The 19,550-nt window shown below is 36.0% G+C and overlaps 1 protein-coding gene across 1 annotated transcript in view; it reads right to left on the reverse strand.

Moving 5' to 3' along the window:
* Nucleotides 1-2,640: 2,640 nt before the first annotated feature.
* LOC107712624 (thrombospondin type-1 domain-containing protein 7A-like) overlaps nt 2,641-19,550 on the reverse strand; it is a 122,571-nt gene continuing 105,661 nt past the window's right edge. The window contains exons 21-28 of the mRNA XM_016517945.1: nt 17,151-17,296; nt 15,327-15,501; nt 14,582-14,755; nt 14,139-14,234; nt 11,600-11,682; nt 7,429-7,642; nt 6,757-6,844; nt 2,641-3,503 (exon numbers count right to left, since the gene is read on the reverse strand). Of these exons, the coding sequence (XP_016373431.1) occupies nt 3,416-3,503; nt 6,757-6,844; nt 7,429-7,642; nt 11,600-11,682; nt 14,139-14,234; nt 14,582-14,755; nt 15,327-15,501; nt 17,151-17,296 (1,064 nt within the window). The 3' untranslated portion in view covers nt 2,641-3,415. The remainder of the gene's footprint in view (nt 3,504-6,756; nt 6,845-7,428; nt 7,643-11,599; nt 11,683-14,138; nt 14,235-14,581; nt 14,756-15,326; nt 15,502-17,150; nt 17,297-19,550) is intronic.

Consider the following 19,550-nt stretch of genomic DNA (forward strand, 5'->3'; position numbering starts at 1 on the left):
AAAAAAGAAATTAACAAATGTATATATCATAAAGAAATAATTATTAAATAAAAGATCATTCATGTATTTACAAATTAACAAAACAAGTATTAACACATAAGTAAACATTCCTTTCACCCGTCGCATTTGAAAGCAAATTCAATGATACGCCTTTAGAGATCAATAGCGCCCGTAGTTCATTCACTGTAGATATGGTTTTGGGAAAAAAGTGGCCCTAACCTACTTATTTGTGCTTTTCTACCCAACTTTTAGAAGGTCGGTGACACTGATGACCATTTCAGTCATATCTGAATCCACATATCTTTATTACCAATTCTGTTGGTGTGTGATTACTTATACGCAGGTTCATGGCATGGTGACAAAAAACTTGCACCCTTATAAAATAAATAAATAAATAATAATAATAAAAAGAAGAAGAAAAAAGAATAAATAAATCAAAATACTAAATAAAAAATAATAATAAAAGAAAAAACAATTTTTTTCTCTTTTCCTTTGAAAACCGAACATTACAAGCACTTATTACACGGCTCTCTGGAATACTCTAGTCGGGTCAATCATCATTTATGGCAACACTGTACATCAGCCTAGCGTCACTTTCAAGTCAAACGCAACTGGCGCCATCTAGTGTCTCAGTTAATGTATCACATTAAATGTCTTCAGTTTTAATATTACTGTAATGTTGCAGTGTTGTCTTGTTGCTAGGCTGATTGTTCTGTATTTTGTAACTAACCTTTTTTTCTTAGAAGTAAACATTTCGCATTTGAAAGCAAATTCAATGATACGCCTTTAGAGATCAATAGCGCCCGTAGTTCATTCACTGTAGATATGGTTTTGGGAAAAAAGTGGCCCTAACCTACTTATTTGTGCTTTTCTACCCAACTTTTAGAAGGTCGGTGACACTGATGACCATTTCAGTCATATCTGAATCCATATATCTTCATAACCAATTCTGTTGGTGTGCGATTATCTATATGCAGGTTCATGGCATGGTGACAAATAACCTGCACTCTTATCAAATAAAAATAAAATAAAATAAAAAAAACATGATAATAATAAATACATTTAAACAAAATAATAATAATAAAAGAAAAAAGAAAGAGAGAAAAAAAAGAAAATTCTATTTTCCTTTGAAAAATGAACGTTACAAACACTTATTCCACGGCTCTCTGGAATACTCAAATACACTCTAAAAAATGCTGGGTTAAATATAACCCAGCGCTGGGTTATAGAGTGCAGTCAATCATCATTCATGGCAACTACTTTCAAGTCATCTTGACATCTCAACTGGCTTGTGTCTCAGTTAATGTATCACATTAAATGTCTTCAATATTAATATTACTGTAATGTTGCAGTGTTTGTCTTGTTGCTAGGCCGACTTACTGTATTTTGTAACACACTTTTTTTTTCTGTAGCGTAAGCTTTATAATTTAAACTTAAAACAATTTTGAATGCCAATGTGTATTGATTTGCCAAATAACCGTGTAATAAGCAGGACAGTGTACAGCAAGCTGGTAATTATCACCAGTGTTATTTTTGTATTATTTATTTATTCATATTAGCTTTTATTTCCTATGGTCCATTTTTACTTAATTTTTACATAATTTACTTTTTATTTCAGTTTTAATTTTAGTACTTCAATTTAACTTGCATTCTGTTTTTTTAAGTCTCCTAATATTTATATTAGAAATGCTGATCTATTACAAATGAGGGTTTATTTTGCTATAATAACCAGCTCACTGCACATGATCCCTTACATAATGTCCCAGCACAAACTACAGCATTTCTTCTATCTAAATTAATGAGCTGAGATTTGTTCAACCTCAAATCAGGTTCGTAACATGTAATAATGTCAAATGAATGTTTCCAAAAGTAATCTTTCAATATCAGACTATTAGTTTTTCCGAATCTAGTTGATATGAAACTGCATGCTGTTATTGTGTTAGTCACATTATATAAACTACAAACAGAACTGGTTCGCACAGACACAGTAGGATCAGTAAATCAAACACCATACTGTTAAAGCAGCACTATGTCACTTTTGGCGCTCTAGCGGTTAATAAACAGAACTGCACATCCCGCTGAAGAACATTCCAACCGTAGCTACTGCTCTAAGTTTATGTCTATGGCGATTCACGCAGGTATGTGTTACTCCGTAGCGGTGACGACCCGACCAGGCTACAATAGTCCAAATATAAATGCTTATTATAAGTGTACCGTAGTGATTCGGAATAAGACAAAAACGCGGTTTGGAAGATGAATTCATGATGTACTCGCTCATTATATACATTTTGCACATTTTGCACACAGAACAAGTTGCATAGTGCTGCTTTAAAAGCGCTCGAATTATGAACACAGAGCCCTTAGAATCAGAGACGAAAGACTGAAACACATGGAAAACTTCACCGACCTGGATCTCTAAGGTGAAAAGAACCATTAAAACATACAAGAGTCAATCAGGCAAAGAAAGCAAACACATGGCTGATTGCTACTGTACATACAACAGGGGGGTTTGTGGAGTCCACACAAATCTTTTCAACGGCCCCTTTATCACAAACAGGAGGCAACCAGTAAACAAGTATGCATAAACAAACACCAGTGAGTTCCATCAGAAGAAAAAGGGCTACTTTTGTTCTCTCTCGCTTTTTTTTTTTTTTTTTGTAAGAAATGTGTCTAGCACAAGACTGTACATCATCTTGCTTTGCGAGAGGCAGTTTTCTATGGCAATGCTATAAGTAAATGTTCATGCTGCACTAATATAGTGCAAAATGGAGCCTGAATACAGAAAGGAGGAAAGGCAGGCCAGAGTTTATATAGGGGGCGCTAGTGAGCCCATTCAATCTGCAGTCTTTAATCCTTCTGATCACATAATATTGATGCGAAGAAGGATCCGACAGAAATCAAAGAATGTTTCAGGGCTGAAAATTCGACTAGCAAGTTAATGGTGTATTTTGGTTGTATGAACATGCGACCTCCCAACAGCCACAGACAATGTACATATTGCAAGAGCTGACAAGAAGGGCGACTAAACAGGAGACGGGCATATTTTGTGCTTTCTCAGCAAAAAACTTCCCAATTTAAAAAGGGTCCTGCAACTTTCCTCCCGAAAGACAAGTCTATGTTACAGAAAGATGTCAATGGCAGAGAGGTGAAGGCAGACTTCCCGACGAAGATTTTTGACGAGTTTATGAAGGCTCTCGTGAAATAAAGTAAAAAAACAAAAAAAAAAAACTTGAACGTAAAAAAGGAGGGGGGAGAAACATTATATAAACATGGATCGAGTCTCTCTCTGAGGTTCCATTAGCGTTTTATAAAAAGCAGTCGGTGAGTTTGTGCGAGTCTCCTAGTTCGAGGCTTGTACCGATGGCCGACTGTGAAAGGAGGCGAGTATCTGTAGTACAAAGCAAACGTGGTTAGGCTACATGTCAGCATCGCCATCGTAAGCCAGCGTCAGAGGCTTGAGTCTGTTGTTCATCTGTCTTCTCTGGGGCTTCTTTGGCTTTTTGCTGGGGGAAAAAATGACATTTAAATAGCTATTATTACAAAGCAACTACATTTTGCCTCAACAGATGCAATATGATAGCAAGGTTGTTTACCTGCATATCAATATCTATAATATTAGATATTATAATATTAGATTTTCTGAAGAAATAGACTTTCAGCTTTCTGGCTAACATCTTACACTGTATAACATTGCATTAAATCTGTCACCTCTATACCTATTGCATCTGTTTATTCAAATGTTTTAAATTTTTTGCAATATTGAAATGCCTTGCATTTGTGTTTTTCGAAGGCATTTTGTGTTGTCAGACGTCCATGCACTGCTGCTGGTTGCCATGCTCTAGTAAAGGTCTTTTTATCATGCAATAGATTAATCTAATGTACAGTAGCTTATACCACTATAATTACATACTGCACCACTGTTATTTTCGTATAATTGGGATATTATTATAGTTTTTATTACTATTTTAAATGAGTTTTTATTTTTATATTTTCCATTTTGATTTTACAGTTATATTAATTTTATGGTGTATTTTTATTGGTAAAAATGTCTAAATAAATGTGATTATATTTATTTAAATTTTAGTTTAATAAACAAAATGAAAATGAGACATTTTTCATTAGCAAACAGCTGAAATCAAATAACTTTCTAAATATTTATTTTTATTTATTTAAGTTTCAAGTAATGGAAATGTTTATACATTAAATGTTCAAGCATTTTAATTAATGGAAATTTTTATATTATAACCCAGTACTGCACATTTGTCATTTAAGTGTGCAATGTATTATTTTGCAACTTTTAATTCAATATTTAACTAGGGATTTGTCTGATATGACATGAAGACAGATGCTAAAATTGTTAGCACTGATTATTAATTGTTATGATTAGTAATTAGCTGCCATGCTAACTTTTACAGGAAGCATAGCTTTAGCAATGGAGGGAACAGTGAAGCCAGCAGCACGTTCCAGCCAACTATACTCTACAAATCAAACTTACCTTAGTGAGTACTATGACACAGAGATAGGGACACGTGTGAATACAACATCCTCTAAACCTCAGTGTCACGATTTTAGCTCAAAAGTCATACACTAGTAACAGAACTTTTTTTAATATAAGGTGAACTTCAAGGAATATGTCAGTATTTTGCATCACACAATAATAATAATAATAAAAAGAATAATTTCTGAGAAGAAGAAGATGATGATGATGATGATGATGATGATGGGTATGTTAGACCTAACCATCAGGGGGCAGTGTGGGTACAGAAACTGACTACAATATGTGCCTAATGCTGGGGTTCTCAACTCTCAAGTTCAGCTCCAACTCTAATCAAACACACCTGAACAAGCTCATTAAGGTCCTCAGGATCACTAGAAAGTTACAGACAGGTGAGTTTGATCAAGGTTGGAGCTAAACTCGGCAGGAAAGAGTTGTGAACCCCTAATGTATATTCAAACATTTCCTGGAATATATTAATCATATAGCTTTGTATGGATACACTGCAAAAATCCCATTCTTAATGTGCATTTTCTTAATAAGTCTTAATGTCCAGTTACAATATCTAAAAATTCTTGAAATGGGATCAGTTTACTTGAGAAGAAGCAGTGCATTATGAAGTGATTTAACAGAATAAACTATTATTTAATTGAATAAATAGATATATGATAATATTATTAAATATGTCATGGAATGTTGAAATGCATTTGTGTTATATTGTCTGCATTATTTCATTTCATATTTCACAAGAATTTTCATTTTAAGGTGTATTTAAGATTATTTTACACCATATTTATTTATGCTTACATTTCATTGTCATTTTATTTATTTACTGCAACATTCTATGACATATTTAATAATTTCATTACATATTTAATGATAAATCACTCCATAATGCATTTTTTATAGAGAACATGTCTTGAAAACTAGTGTATTTTGTCTGCACCAACAGATTTTTCCTCCCATTTTTTTTTTTAAGTATAATAATAATAATAATAATTCATTACATTTATATAGCGCTTTTCTAGGCACTCAAAGCGCTTTACATTGTCAGGGGGTATCTCCTCATCCACCACAGGTTAAATTTACAGGTTAGCAACAATTGTTGTTCGGATTAATTTATATTGTTTGATTGATTTTTGATTTTATTGATTATGAGGGGGGGGGGGGACTATTTAAAGACTTGTTAAGAAGTTTTTTTTTTGTTTTTTTTTGGCAGTATATAAAGTGTATAAGTGTATAAAGCTAGACCAGTGGTTCCCAACCCTGGTCCTAGAGGCACCCCAACACTGCATGTTTTGCATGTCTCCTTAATCAAACACACCTGATTCAGATCATCAGCTCATTAGTAAAGACTCCAAGACCTGAAATTGGTGTGTCAGAAAGGAGACATGCAAAATGTGCAGTGTTGGGGTGCCTCAAGGACCAGGGTTGGGAACCACTGAGCTAGACTACTAAATCTTCCTGCTCACCTCCTCCAAACAGCTCCATGTGATTGGTCAGAAAGGCACATGTGACAGTGAGAAGGCGTAAGTGATGGACATGGCTGGCCACAGGGCAAGGCCATGAGGGAGGGGACTGAGCTGAGAGCTCTAGTTGAACTGAGTCTCAATGCGCTGACAGTCAGGGCAGGTGTATATCAGCTCTTGGTCGTTGGGTCCGACCCAAACCACAGAGGTAATGGAAGGGTCCGGGCTCGGAGGAGAGCGCCGGGCCAGCATACAAAAACTGATCGATATGAAGGAGTTGGGAAGACAAATTAAAAGTGAGATACATGGAAAAAGAAAAGGAAAATCTGAATCAGTATTTTTGTCTTGTCTTTTAGGAAAACTATGCAAGAATCCTTAAAATAACTTTGATTTATTTGACTTTTAGAGAATATATTTTGAACAAAGTTTCTTCTTTAATTTTTTTTCTTGTGTAGAGCAGAAATGTAACAATATTTAGTAAGGTTTAAGGTTAAAGACCACAGGAAAAAAGAATGTAAATATAATAATTTATTTAACTTATAATATTTTAAAATATATTTCCTGAATGTTTTTACTTCAAGTAACATTTTAATATTAAAGTTTTATTTTATCTTAAGAATTTTTCAATATTTTTAGTGGACAACAAGACAAAAATATTGATTAGGAAAATGATTTTTGCAGTGAATTTGAAAGCAACTTACATGGATTAACATAAATGATGAAAAGGATGAATAAAGTAAATTTATGGAATGAACAAAATATCTAGTTTGCTGTTATAACAAATGTTCTTACCAGGCTAAGTAAGTCATAGAGACAATGAACACTAGCAGTACAAAAGCTCCAGCTGCCACACCATACACCCAGGTCTTCAGTTTGCCATCTGTGCGGATACACACATACATCAACACAAATACACAGCTGCATCTCAGCTGTTCAGAACCAACACAACAGGCACAAATGGCCAAAGGTATTCTGTTCAACTTTTTGGGAACCCCTCTTCCTGTTTGGACCTTCATATATTACTGTGGCCTCAGAAAGTATTTGGTACCAGTATCAGAAAGTGTTTGTTGAGTATGTTGTTTGATGTTCCCTGTCGTGTGTTGTACAATTAGCAATAAAAAATGTGTAGCACTTTATCATTATTTTGAACAAAATTTCTATTGTTTTATAATTTATATCTAAAAAATGTAAAATGTGCCTAAAATTTTGTGATATTGAACTTATATATTGCAAACAAACCTATATACTTTTAATTCAGACATTTGTGTCTAAACAATTTCGTGGCCACTGTATTTGTTCTTGTTAAGCCTTGTTATTCACAAAACGAGTTCAAGATAGTTAGCAGTAGCTAGTGTGAAAATATTAGTCTTGAGTTGATAAATGATAATTCAAAAATGCTTGTGAACATGTCTCTAAGTTTGTCATCCGCAACCATCTCAGAGTTATATAAAGCCATAAACTCACCGGGTCCGAAGGGCTGCAGGAACCAGGTGCGTCCGGAGCGGCCTGGCAGGTTGGCGGAGGGCTGAGTGGGGTTGAGGGCTATGATCGTCTTCACGTCAGCCTTACTGTCTCCTGCGGTGGGGATCTCAAGCACTGGTATGACCGTGCACTGGTCCAGCATTCCATCAGACGTCATCACCTCAGTGTAACCCTCCTCACAGCCGCATACACCAGCCTGCAGGGGGAGACATTGCACCAGTTACACACATGAATCGGTACCGTTTACAACAGACAAGCAGCATACAGTACACAATAAAACAATGGAAAACAAACACTACTTGATGAGATGAGATTTTATTATTATTATTATTATTTTTAAATACATTTATATTTTTATTTACCAATAATGCATTAAATTGATTCATTCAAAAGTGATGAGACATTTATGATGTTACAAAAGATTTCTATTTCACAATAAATGCCACTGTTTTGAACTTTCTATATATCAAAGAATCCTGAAAAAAAAAAAAGCACATTCGAATGATTTCTGAAGAATCACGTGACACTGAAGACTGGATAAATTACTGCTGAAAATTCAGCTTTACCATCACAGGAATAAATTACATTTTAAAATATATTCTAATAGAAAAGAGTTATTTTACATTGTAATAATATTTCAAAATATTGCTGTTTTTTACTGCATTTTTGATCTAAAAAGGTAGCCTTGATGAGCAAAATATACTTTTTTTTCAAAATCATTAAAAATGTTACCCTCCCTTTACCCACTTTTGAACAGTAGTGTACTTTAAAACAATAAAACACATTTTAAAAATTATATATTTTATTAAAGTTTAGAAAAAACAGACAAGGCATTTAAACAGGGATTCATAATATATCAGTGACTATATCAGTAACGGCCACTATTAACATTTAATGTTTATTTGATTTCAGAGGCACAATATCATTATTTTTTAATCAGGACTTATTTCATGACTTAAACTGTTTTGTCTTATCAATTGTACATTAAAATGTTTCAACATGTAACATCACTTGAAGTATGTGGTCACGTCTCGGCCAGAATAAACTGCAAAATAATTTGATGCTGTCAGTTCAGTGGCCAGTTAAACTGTTTAGACTGGTCTTAAAAGTTAGACACCAAATTTTTTTCTGCAAGACTGGTCATAACTTTTTAAAGCCAGTTACATAAAAACGTAGATTGACCTCATTTGAATCTGAAAAGTAAGTCTGATAACCACTTGGTTAACTGCTAGTTAGTCAAACTAGTTCTTAAGACACAGTCTTAAGGCCTGTTCACACCAAGGACGATAACTATAAAGATAAAGATAAAGATATAGTTCTAAAAATCATTCTGAATATTAAAGAATGGCAGAGTCCACACCACAGTTATAACGATAAAGACACAGAGAAACGATATTGTTGGAATCACTTTCAGAACGTTTTTTTTTCCAGCTGATGACCGATAAAAACATTGACAGCCAATCAGAATCAATCCTGCCATAACGAGCTCGAGAATTTAAAGTGGCAGACGAGCGTGCGCTTGGAATAAACAGACGATATCGTCTGCTGGTGTGGACAATAATATAGTTATCTTTATAGTTATCGTTCTTGGTGTGAACGGGCCTTTAACATGGTGACAAATTTATGCAACTGGCGCCAGAGTGTGGCTACCTGAAATATAATGGAAGCAGAAAATCACTCATACCAGTTGTTAAAAACACAGACAGCTTTCTATTTGCGGCATTCCCTCGGCCTCTAAACAGCTGCTAATTAAATTCACTTTCCGCCTCCTGCGACTATCGCTTAGCTTACTCTCTACCAGTGTCACGTTGTTCTTTCTTTCAGCTAACAGCTCTCTCAAACGGCTCTGTTAGATGCTAAAAATATTTCTGCAGCATCTAGCTGTGATTTCAAAGATAAGTTTTGTGTTCCTTGTGCTATTTAAGTCTTTCTTCGTTCTGGAAAACATCAAGATCATGTGAATCCTGAAGGCTACGAGTGCACGTTCAAGCGTGGGTGTTGATAAGATACATCCCAGCATGTGTTCTTCCACTGACGAGACATTTGGATCTCCACGAGCATCACCGTTCCTCAGGCCTGAGTGCTTGTGCGTAAATATATGTGGAGAAACCCCCAGGTTCCTGCCGTCTGCAGGGTGTCTCTTATTCCCACTGCAATCTTGGGAGGATAATCGGCCCACGCGCAAACACAACCCTTGTCAGATCTGTGTGATCACAGTAAAACCAGAATGCACTGGGGCATTTGCATCTCTAAAGATGGGCACAGAAGAGCAGGTCTGGATGTAGCAGAAGAATCTGATATGAATACAGTCGGTTTCTTCCCACAGTAGAGGGATTCACTACACAGCAGGAGACCCGATTCAGACACGCTCACAATCTTCACTTGCATACAACATGCAGTTCATATGCAGTGGGGGAAATCGCACACTGGAGGACAAATGTGGTAGGTCACAATGAATGTTTACATCGTATATGTAGGATTATCTTCAAAGGAACAAGATACAGTATATATATATATATATATATATATATATATATATATATAGGGGCATGATTGTATAAGCTGGAAGTATTCACCATTTCCATCTGGCTGTGAGGAGGAGAAACAGACATGAAGTGCGTCCCAATTTACGCACTTGTGCATTATTCTATGAAAAATTCCAAAATGAATAAGTGCACTTGAAATACCTGGCTGATGCACTTTAATAACCGCGAAAAAAACAAAAAAAAAACAAAGTGTGGAATGCTGGACACTTTTGCAACAATACAGAGTATCTTGTGTTTTTATGATGGGCATTGGTGGCGCAGGTTGTGTGCACTCACGGATCATGCTACGCCACTAATGGCGATATTAACGGACATTTGGCATGAAACGCTCATAAGTGCACTTGAAATACCTGGCTGATGCACTTTAATAACTGCGAAAAAACAACAAAAAAAAACAAAGTGTGGAATGCTGGACACTTCATGCACTCAATAGTCTCAGTTCTGCTTACGTAGGGAAGAGACTATCCGACTCTGATGCTGGATGACAAAATAATCATGTGAAATTCATACTAGACTGAGTACATGGTGCATAATATACGTGCATAGTGTACAGTATAGTGCACCATTTGAGAAGTTCTGTAGACTAGTTATACATAATTATTTTTTTAATGGAAACTAATTTGTTCTAATAATTGTTTTATTGTTAATTGGAAATTACAATAATATTTTAAAGAAATTAAATTAAATTAAAGAAGTTCAATTAAAGAAAACTAAGTTGCAAAGGAGATTCTTAAAATAAAATAAAATAAAATAAAAATAAAGGGTAGTTCTATTCATTTAAACTATATACTAACCACATACTGGTAAAAAATGTATAGCCTGAATGTACTGGAAGTCGCTTTGGATAAAAGCGTCTGCTAAATGCATACATTGTTTTCTTTTTGAAAAGAGATTATTGTATTTATTTATTTATTTTTAACAATTTATTCTAGTAATGGTTTTGTTAACAATGTTAATACTACCTAAAATATGATCAATAATAATAACAATGATGATAATAATAACAATTAAGAAAGTTGCAAAGGAGATCTTACCACATCCCAACCGTATATGTCCATAAACACGTTGATCATTTATTTAGAGGATCTTACAAATCAAAGGCATATGCAGCATAAAAACATTCAAAAACACCAACCACTCAAAACAGTTCTGCCATCCAGAATAATATAAAGCTCTCAATTGATAGTGACTTATCTTCCCTAAGGTGTTTTATTTGGCCTGTACTGATCTCTACAGCACTAGCAGTGTTACTGCTTTTAATATCCTCTGACATTGGTCATGGTGCTTGATAAATTCCATGCATAAGGCTAACACTGTTATTTTTATCAGAAAAAGACTGAATAGTAAAGTGGCTTTAATAGTTTCCATCTAAGGTTATTAAGATAGTTTCTGTTGATAAGCGGATATCAAATTTTCCTATTATAGCCAGTGCACCTTGGTTCTCATGTTCCAGCATTTCCCGTTAAACATTTCAAGACTATCTCTCTCCTCTGTAGGAAGTCTAATCCTGCTGTATTGAATATCCATGCAACCCTGTTTACAGTCTGCCTGCATTCCAGCATCCCACCTCAGCAGGTGTCCACACATTAACATGCACACATACTAACCTCAGTGCAGTAGGTGCGAGGTTTGACGCAGGCTGGGTCACATGACCTGTCAGATACCGGCTCGCTTGTCAACAGGCATCCACCTGCAGGCAAAGAAGTTCAAAGTCTTATGTAAACATTGTTTAATGACATGGTCACACACACAAACAAGCACATGATCATTTTCAGCCACAGTATTGTCCTGGAGGCAGGAGGCATCAAAGACTCTACATTCTGTTGCTCTCCCACATTCATCCTCTATTTCTCTCTCTTTGGTAATGCTAAAGAGTGCCAGACACTCTTCACTCCAATCTAATTCATGCTTAAAACCTCCCGTGTTATGATATTACTGATGTGTTAACTGATAGGCATGAGGCAGTAATAAAAACTCAACTAGATTTGTGGTGCTTGGCCGTGCAAAACTCAGTGTCACAATGTTTTTGGAAAAGCAAGGGTTTTCATACTTTTTTTTTATGCCATGGACCCCTCAAATATGATGATCCTCTTTCTGAGAAACCCCTTCCTAAAATATGGTAGCCAATTTACAGTGTTAAAAATAAAAATAAATAAATAAATGTGTATGTATATGTAAAATATCCAGAAAAAAGGAGCTCATATTTAGATGTCATCTATTAAACATGTATTTTTTTCTACACGCCATTAGTGCTGTTAGATATGGAAATCTATATTTTATGTCATAAGTGTGACTTTTTATCTCAGAATTTTTTACGCATGTCATAATTATGACTTTTTATCTTATAATTTTGACATTTGATCTCACGCTTATGATTTTATGGCAGAATTATGAATTACCAAAATATTGTTTTTGTTTTTTGTTTTCTTATGCGGTGAAAATGGACTTTCATAGTTAGATGTATAAACTAAAGGAAAACATAAAACTATGGCTGTCAACAGAATAAAATAAATAAGAATATAAGAATAAAAATTACGAATATATTAAATGTTTAATATATATGTATTCACTAAGTTATTTATTTTTTTACATTTTCTGAACCTTTTTCTCCCTTTGGACCCTGGTATTGAGTGTTTTTTAGGATTTTTTACTAGGAAGTTCTGGATGGTTGCTAAGGTGTTCTGAGGGGTTACAAGGACATTTTTACATAATTTCTAGCACATTCTCAGTCTGTATGATATATTGTTCCCTCAATATTCAAGCTTGAGCTACTCTGTCAATGTAAGTCTATGGGATTTTGCCAGTTTTATTGTCAGCCAACACAATTAAAAACGATCCTTTTCTTGGGTCGCCTATGTGTACGATCTCTTTCCATCTTCCTCTCTACAATCCTCAGCCTGTGGGAATCCACTGGATCTATAAAAGCACTGAAATGGGCAGCCGGCGGCCAGTGCAGGGGTGTTATTTTCTCGAAGCTGGGATGAATCAATACATCCAATCAACAATGAGAGCAGTGAAATAGAACTGCTCCCTAATGCCGAAACCACCCTCGACTGCTGCTGCCAGATACCATGACAATTGTTAAGGCCACAACCAGTACTAGATGTGACATTTGTGTAAATCAGAAAGCTGGTTACTGGGTGATACTTGGAAAATTGGCCGTGCATTTTCTCTTTGTGTGTTTTGATGTAAAAATTCATCATTAGCAATAAGATGTTAAAATATCTCTTCTTTATAGGTGCACTATAAACTGTAAGCATCTGCAGAAACATGTTTACCAATTAGCAGCTTGTATGAATATTCATACTTCTGCACACCTTAATATAACTCATGAATATGCATACACAGGGACCTGGTTGCTGTAGAGGGTTTGATTACAGCCTTAGAAGTTCTGCTGCCCTGTTCTGCCAATCACAAGTGACCAGACTCATGTGTGCCATCTGGAACGAGGTCAGTTTGGACGGCTCGACACAGAGGACAAATAAACATTTGAAAATCAGAGGGACTGATTCCAAGCTTCATTTGGTATAATTATGGCATACAAAGCTCACAGAAATTTCATTTTGCAATGCATTTATGATGTTCTTCAGCAGAGTGTGAGGGATATGGGCATATTTCTGTTCCCGTGTATTTCCACGCCTGCACCAAAACAGGGAGAGACGTAGAAATACACACACAGACACATTAACATGGGAGGACAGCTGGCATGATGGTGAATGGGATTAAATGTGGGTGTCACATTGGCATGGATTAAAAGCTTATTTCCATAAAGTATATACAAATGTATAAGAGGAGACAGCGTACACTTCAGTCTTTCTGACAGGAAATGACAGCACAGGACGTTGACTTTATCTCAAACCACAGTCTGTCATCAAACACTCTCTGAGGAGAGAATATTGACGCTTCTGTCGTAGTGATGGTTTCACTTTTTATTTCTCTGAATATCGAAAGCAGATACAGGGTGGCTTATCTCTGCTTCTACAATTTGTGCACCTGGGGATGCACCATTATTTTCTTCCCTCCTATATATAATGGACTAAAAAAAAAAGAATAATACAAATATTAATTTATAAAACTACTTATGTATTAACACAAAAATATTTGTTTGTTTGTTAATGTATGTATTTATTTATCTATCTATCACACCTGTGACATTCAATCCATCAGAGCGCTGGCACCAGACTTGTCGAGACGAGCCTTTCCATGGACCGGTCATCCATTTGTACTCATAACACTGGCCCTCTTAAAACATAGAACAGTATTAACAGTGGCACATTCAGAAAAAAATAATGAAACCTATAACTGTTAAAACATTAAAATATGTAGGCTTAATAAAGGTATCTACAATGAAAAAAAATAAAAAATAAACGATGAAGAGACAATTTTCACTCAGAAACTTGCTAGTAAATTTCACAAATAATTACAAAAAATCAGCAAGTAACACAGGATTAAACTTGAAATTTTGAAGATGAAATAGTATTTTTGAACTCAAACATACTCCAGTAATGTTTGTTTTTATTTACAATTTCAGAATTTATTTTTACAGTGAAACTGCATTGTTTGCCCTAAATGCATTGATTTTGACTGACCTGTACATGGCCTGGCTTCCCATTCCTGTTCTGGGCACTGAAGAAGGTTCTCGGGTTCCTGAGCTAGAACAGCACGAGAACGCACCTGCATCGAACCGAAGCCCAGATCGTCCCCGCTGATACAGCTCAGCTGACACGGGCTCCACACAGTCCAGTCTGTCAGGTAACACTCACCTGCCGAATACATTAACACTTCTGTTAGAAAATAAATAGGTGATTGATATTGGCATTTGCAAAGGTTGTTTGAAAAAAATTTAAAAATATAATTTATTCCTGTGATGGCAATTCTGAATTTTCAGCAGCCATTACTCCAGTCATCAGTGTCACATGATCCTTCAGAAATCATTCTAATATTGCTTCTAATATTGCTGCTCAAGAAACATTTCTTATTATTATCAGTGTTGAAAACTATTGTGCTGTTCAGTATGTTATTCTTAGATGAATAAAAAGTTAAAAAGAACAGCATTTATTTGAAACAGAAATCTTTTGTAAGATTACAAATGTCTTTAATGTTACTTTTGATAGTAACATTGCGGAATGAAAAAATAAAATAAAATAAATAAGCAAACTCAAAATTTACTGATCCCTAACTTTTGAATAGTAGTGTATATTGTAACAAATATTTATGTACTTAATCATGTAATTAATGTCAGTTTCTGAACCCAAGATTTACATCAGTGAGGCGCTTCAATTTCAATGCTTGCCTTCAACAGCATGTCATCACATCTGTGGCATTAGTTGTTACCTGGGCAGGGCACCGTGCAGGACTCTTGCAGGATGATCTGTTTGTCCTCATCCACTGTCTGCTCCAGGTCTCCGCACAGTTCCTCATCCACCATACTGCCCGGATCCTTCCCCGAGCCATCGGACACAAAGCAGGACACGTTCCTGAAGCGCAGGCCCTCTCCACACCGTGCACCCTAAGGAAACAGGGAGTTTTAACATTAATGACTACAACTGGACACCAGCTGTGGTAAAAAAATAAAAAATAAATAAATAAACTTTTTGTAGTCCTAGTGGAGATTGAGGATGAACTCTACACAGAAAAGCAGCTTCTTTGTTGCTCTAAACCTCGAAAGAGCAAAACTTCTCATGATGATACAAAATAAGGCAGGAAGAAATGCCAACATTGTTTCTCTGTCCTCATGTTTCGCACTGTCAGCTACCCGCATTATTTTTTCATAGCTACTGAAAATCTCTAAAAACATGAGGCACAAGTGAAGCATTGCTGCTAGAGACTGCTGAGGGCTGTCAGAAGACACTTTAGAGACAGGCATCCGAGAACAAAGGCCAGAGTCAATATTCTCTCACAGCCTGCACTGTGACGGGGGCATGAGGTACGAGGGGGGAAGGAGAAAGAGAGACGGGAAGAAAGGAGAGAACAGAGGGGCTGTGTGCTTTGTCTGTTGTCTTTAATTAAACCCCCTGTAGGGTCCTGAAAACCAGACTGATGACAGGAGGAAGACGACAGCAGAAACGTTGCGGAAAGGCCAAAGCAGGAGAGGATTGGGGAATATTCTAAATATACCTAAACACTGCTGCAGATGAAATGAAGTGATGGTGGTTTACTATAGGGAAAGGCGCCTCAAGTAAGATGAAACCTTCTTAAGATGTTCATATCGGCTTGCAAAATAAAACGCTCATTGCATTACATAGGTTTTATACAATCAGGTTACTTTTTTACGCATCAAGTTACAGTCACATTAGTGAAATTTCAGCTAAATTTTGCATGCAACAACAAGTCTAATGTTCATTGTCGGTAACGTAGAGATATATGAAGCTCAGGTCACAAGCAGCTTTTTGTTGATCAGTGTGGCAGATTTGCATGACCGACTTGAGCATCTGAAAATCTGTGTGGGGAACTTTTTCAACCTCACTAAGATCCTTTAGTAAATAAATAATGTGGTTCATTTAGCATTTATTTCATTTATTTACTGACATACACTAATAAATTCAGTATGTTGGGAAAATAGGACTATATATGCATACATAAAAATACTGTACATACATACATATGCGAAAATATTGTACGACAATGTACTGTATGAGCAAGATGTGTGTATCATGCACACCACAACCAGCTATTCCTATGATGACACAGTTGAATTTTCAGCATCATTACTCCAGGCTTCAGTGTCACATGATCCTCCAGAAATCATTCTAATACTGTATGCTGATTTGCTCAAGAAACATGTCTTATTATCAGTGTTGAAAACAGTTGTGCTTTTAGGATCATCTTTCAGGATTCTTTGATGAATAGAAAGTTCAATAGAACAGCATTTATTTGAGAAATCGTTTTTTAACATTAACATTATAAATGCCTTGAACAATTCTCGCTGAATTAAAGAATTAATTTCATTTAAAGAGAAAAAAAAAAATCTTACTTGCCCCAAACTTTTGAACGCCAGTGTATCTATACATTTTTTTGCCTATACAACTTTTTCCCTTAACACTTCTGTGCCTGATACCTTAAAAAAAACAACATCCGTGAAGTACATTTTAAAATATTTAATTCAGCTTATTGTCCAAACTGAATAAAGAAAGCTCAGCGACTCATCAGGAAACTCACCTCAGATCTGCATGGAGACCAGGCGCTGTATCTCCAGCTGTAGCAGGGTTTAACAGGACAGGGCTTCCACTGTTCCAGCTGTGAGGAACATGGCCGTCCATCACCCTGAGAGGCCTGGATTACAGTTCTCCTTCTCCAGAGCTTCCCTACAAGAAACATTTAAAGAAAAACAGATATTTTTCACGATGCTGCATTGTAGCATTGCTAAAGTTTTAAAAGCCTTAGTATTTGAGGTAGGTTTGTTGTTGCAACACAACATTTTCTATAAGACACGGCAAATGTTATTTTAAAATTCACTCACATACTGGAAGCACAACTCCCTAGTTTTTCGGATGCTTGCTAAAGATGATGCTCATCTTATGTTTTAACAACAAGCAAAGTGACTCCTTGAATGAAATAAAGGCTTTTACAGTAAGTGAATTATCTCATGTTACACACACACACTAATCTCAGGTAACTCAATCCCTCTCCAATGGAAGCCAAAAACGATATGTGACCTGAAAGTCTTTCTTTCTGTGTAGTAATGTTCCACCCGTCTGTGAATAACTTAATCTGCCAGGCATTTTTCAAGCCTAATTCCAGGCCCTGAAACCACTCTGAATATTCATCTCTCCCCCTCTTGATTTTCTTAAATCGATTCTGCAGGGCTGAGGAGAGGGATAGAGAGAAATGGAGTGTAGACTCTTTCAGGGAGAATGCATCCTTCTGTTTAAGAGTGGCACACAGGGGATGCTTGCAATAAAACTTTTCTTTCACAAGAACGATTATTTTGCATGGCAACACAAAAAACGAAATAACAAAACCTTCATAAAACTTCAAAACGTGTGTTACTAAAATTACTACAGAGCAAGCACTTATAGGTATTTATGTATTTTTCTTCTAAAAACATGATTTTATAGAGCATATGACCACTCATTTCTTAAGCAGTGTTAGCTAATGTTAAGATCTAAAGGGATCTCTTTCTGTTGTACGATCCCATAATCATCTTTCTTCATTGATGGGCTTTGGGGTCAGTAAGTTTTAATATATTATAAAATGTAATTTATTCCTGTGATGACAAAGCTAAATTTTCAGCAGCCATTACTTCAGTCTTCAGTGTCACATGATCCTTCAGGAATCATTCTAATATGCTGATTTGATGCTCAAGAAGTAACTATTCAGTGCTATTTGAGCACATTTAGCATTGGTTGAACTGGATATTAGGTGGTTTGTGAATACGATACAGGTTTTGGCACTGAAATACTACAGCAAAAGTGGCGCCAAATGGTCATCAGGCCTAGCAGAAGTGATTCTGGGCTGTAGTTGGAAAAGACTCTGTCAACTTCTTTGCAGTTAGTTTTATCATGAAAAAGGCTGGATGTACACAACCTCGAAGGGTGCGGCTAGGCACTTCGTAATGTTAAACATGATCATAGCTCAGTCCTCGGCTGACAGGTTGCCCTGAAGCTAGCTGTACCAGATTAATCTTCGCCGCAGTCTGCCGTGATGGACCATCCCTGCGGAGAATCCTCTGTGAAGCTCCATGCTTTCCAGCAGCCACAAACCAAATCAACTCCCAGCGCCTTGCATCCTCTTTTTATATGCTGGGTTCAATTGGGAAAACTGTACATACACAATTGCTTGTGTGCCTTTGTGAGAGTTTTTAGCTGTAGGGATTGCTCATTCTCTCAATTCTCTCTCACACTCTTCCTTTTCATCTCTTCCTGTCTCTACTGGTGGCCAAGGCGCCAGGTTTAGGGCGAACAGCATAACCAGTGTGCCACAGGATAGCCAATCCTGGACGTTTAGCTCGTGGCTCAGCTCACAACTGGGTCTTAATTTGCTTTGCACTACATACTGTATGTCACAAGACAATTTAATTGTTCTTCGCTGACAAAAATAAATAAATAAACTCATGCCTGATTTCATGATGTTCATGGGTGCTAATTGTGTCAATGACCAGCACTAATAATATCCAACACTATTCATTTATTTATTAGCAATTTGTATATATAAAGACTATATAAAGAGGAATGTGCCTCTTGTATACTGATTTCTGAATTAAAATTGAATATTCAAATTTTAATTTTAATACATTCTGGAGCACAAATACAACATTCAATAAATACATAAGTCCTCATATCACGGAGAAAAAAATAAAATAATTCAAGTCATATGGTGTGAAGAATCACATGGACCAATAAATAAAATGAGATGAAAGTAATGTGGAGATAAATAGAGGGGGACACACACATAATACAGGATATGATATCATAGATTAGACCCCTGAAGACCCTCATGACTGTGTGTCAAAGTCAGTCTCTTAAAGTTTCCTAAAATATAAGATAATTTGACCTTTCATGACAAAACAAGGCCAGTCCAGGTTGTTATATGATAATATCCCCCCAAAAAAACAAAATG

This window comes from Sinocyclocheilus rhinocerous, unplaced genomic scaffold (assembly GCF_001515625.1).
Source record: "Sinocyclocheilus rhinocerous isolate Xijiao unplaced genomic scaffold, SAMN03320098_v1.1 scaffold538, whole genome shotgun sequence".
Classification (NCBI taxonomy): domain Eukaryota; kingdom Metazoa; phylum Chordata; class Actinopteri; order Cypriniformes; family Cyprinidae; genus Sinocyclocheilus; species Sinocyclocheilus rhinocerous.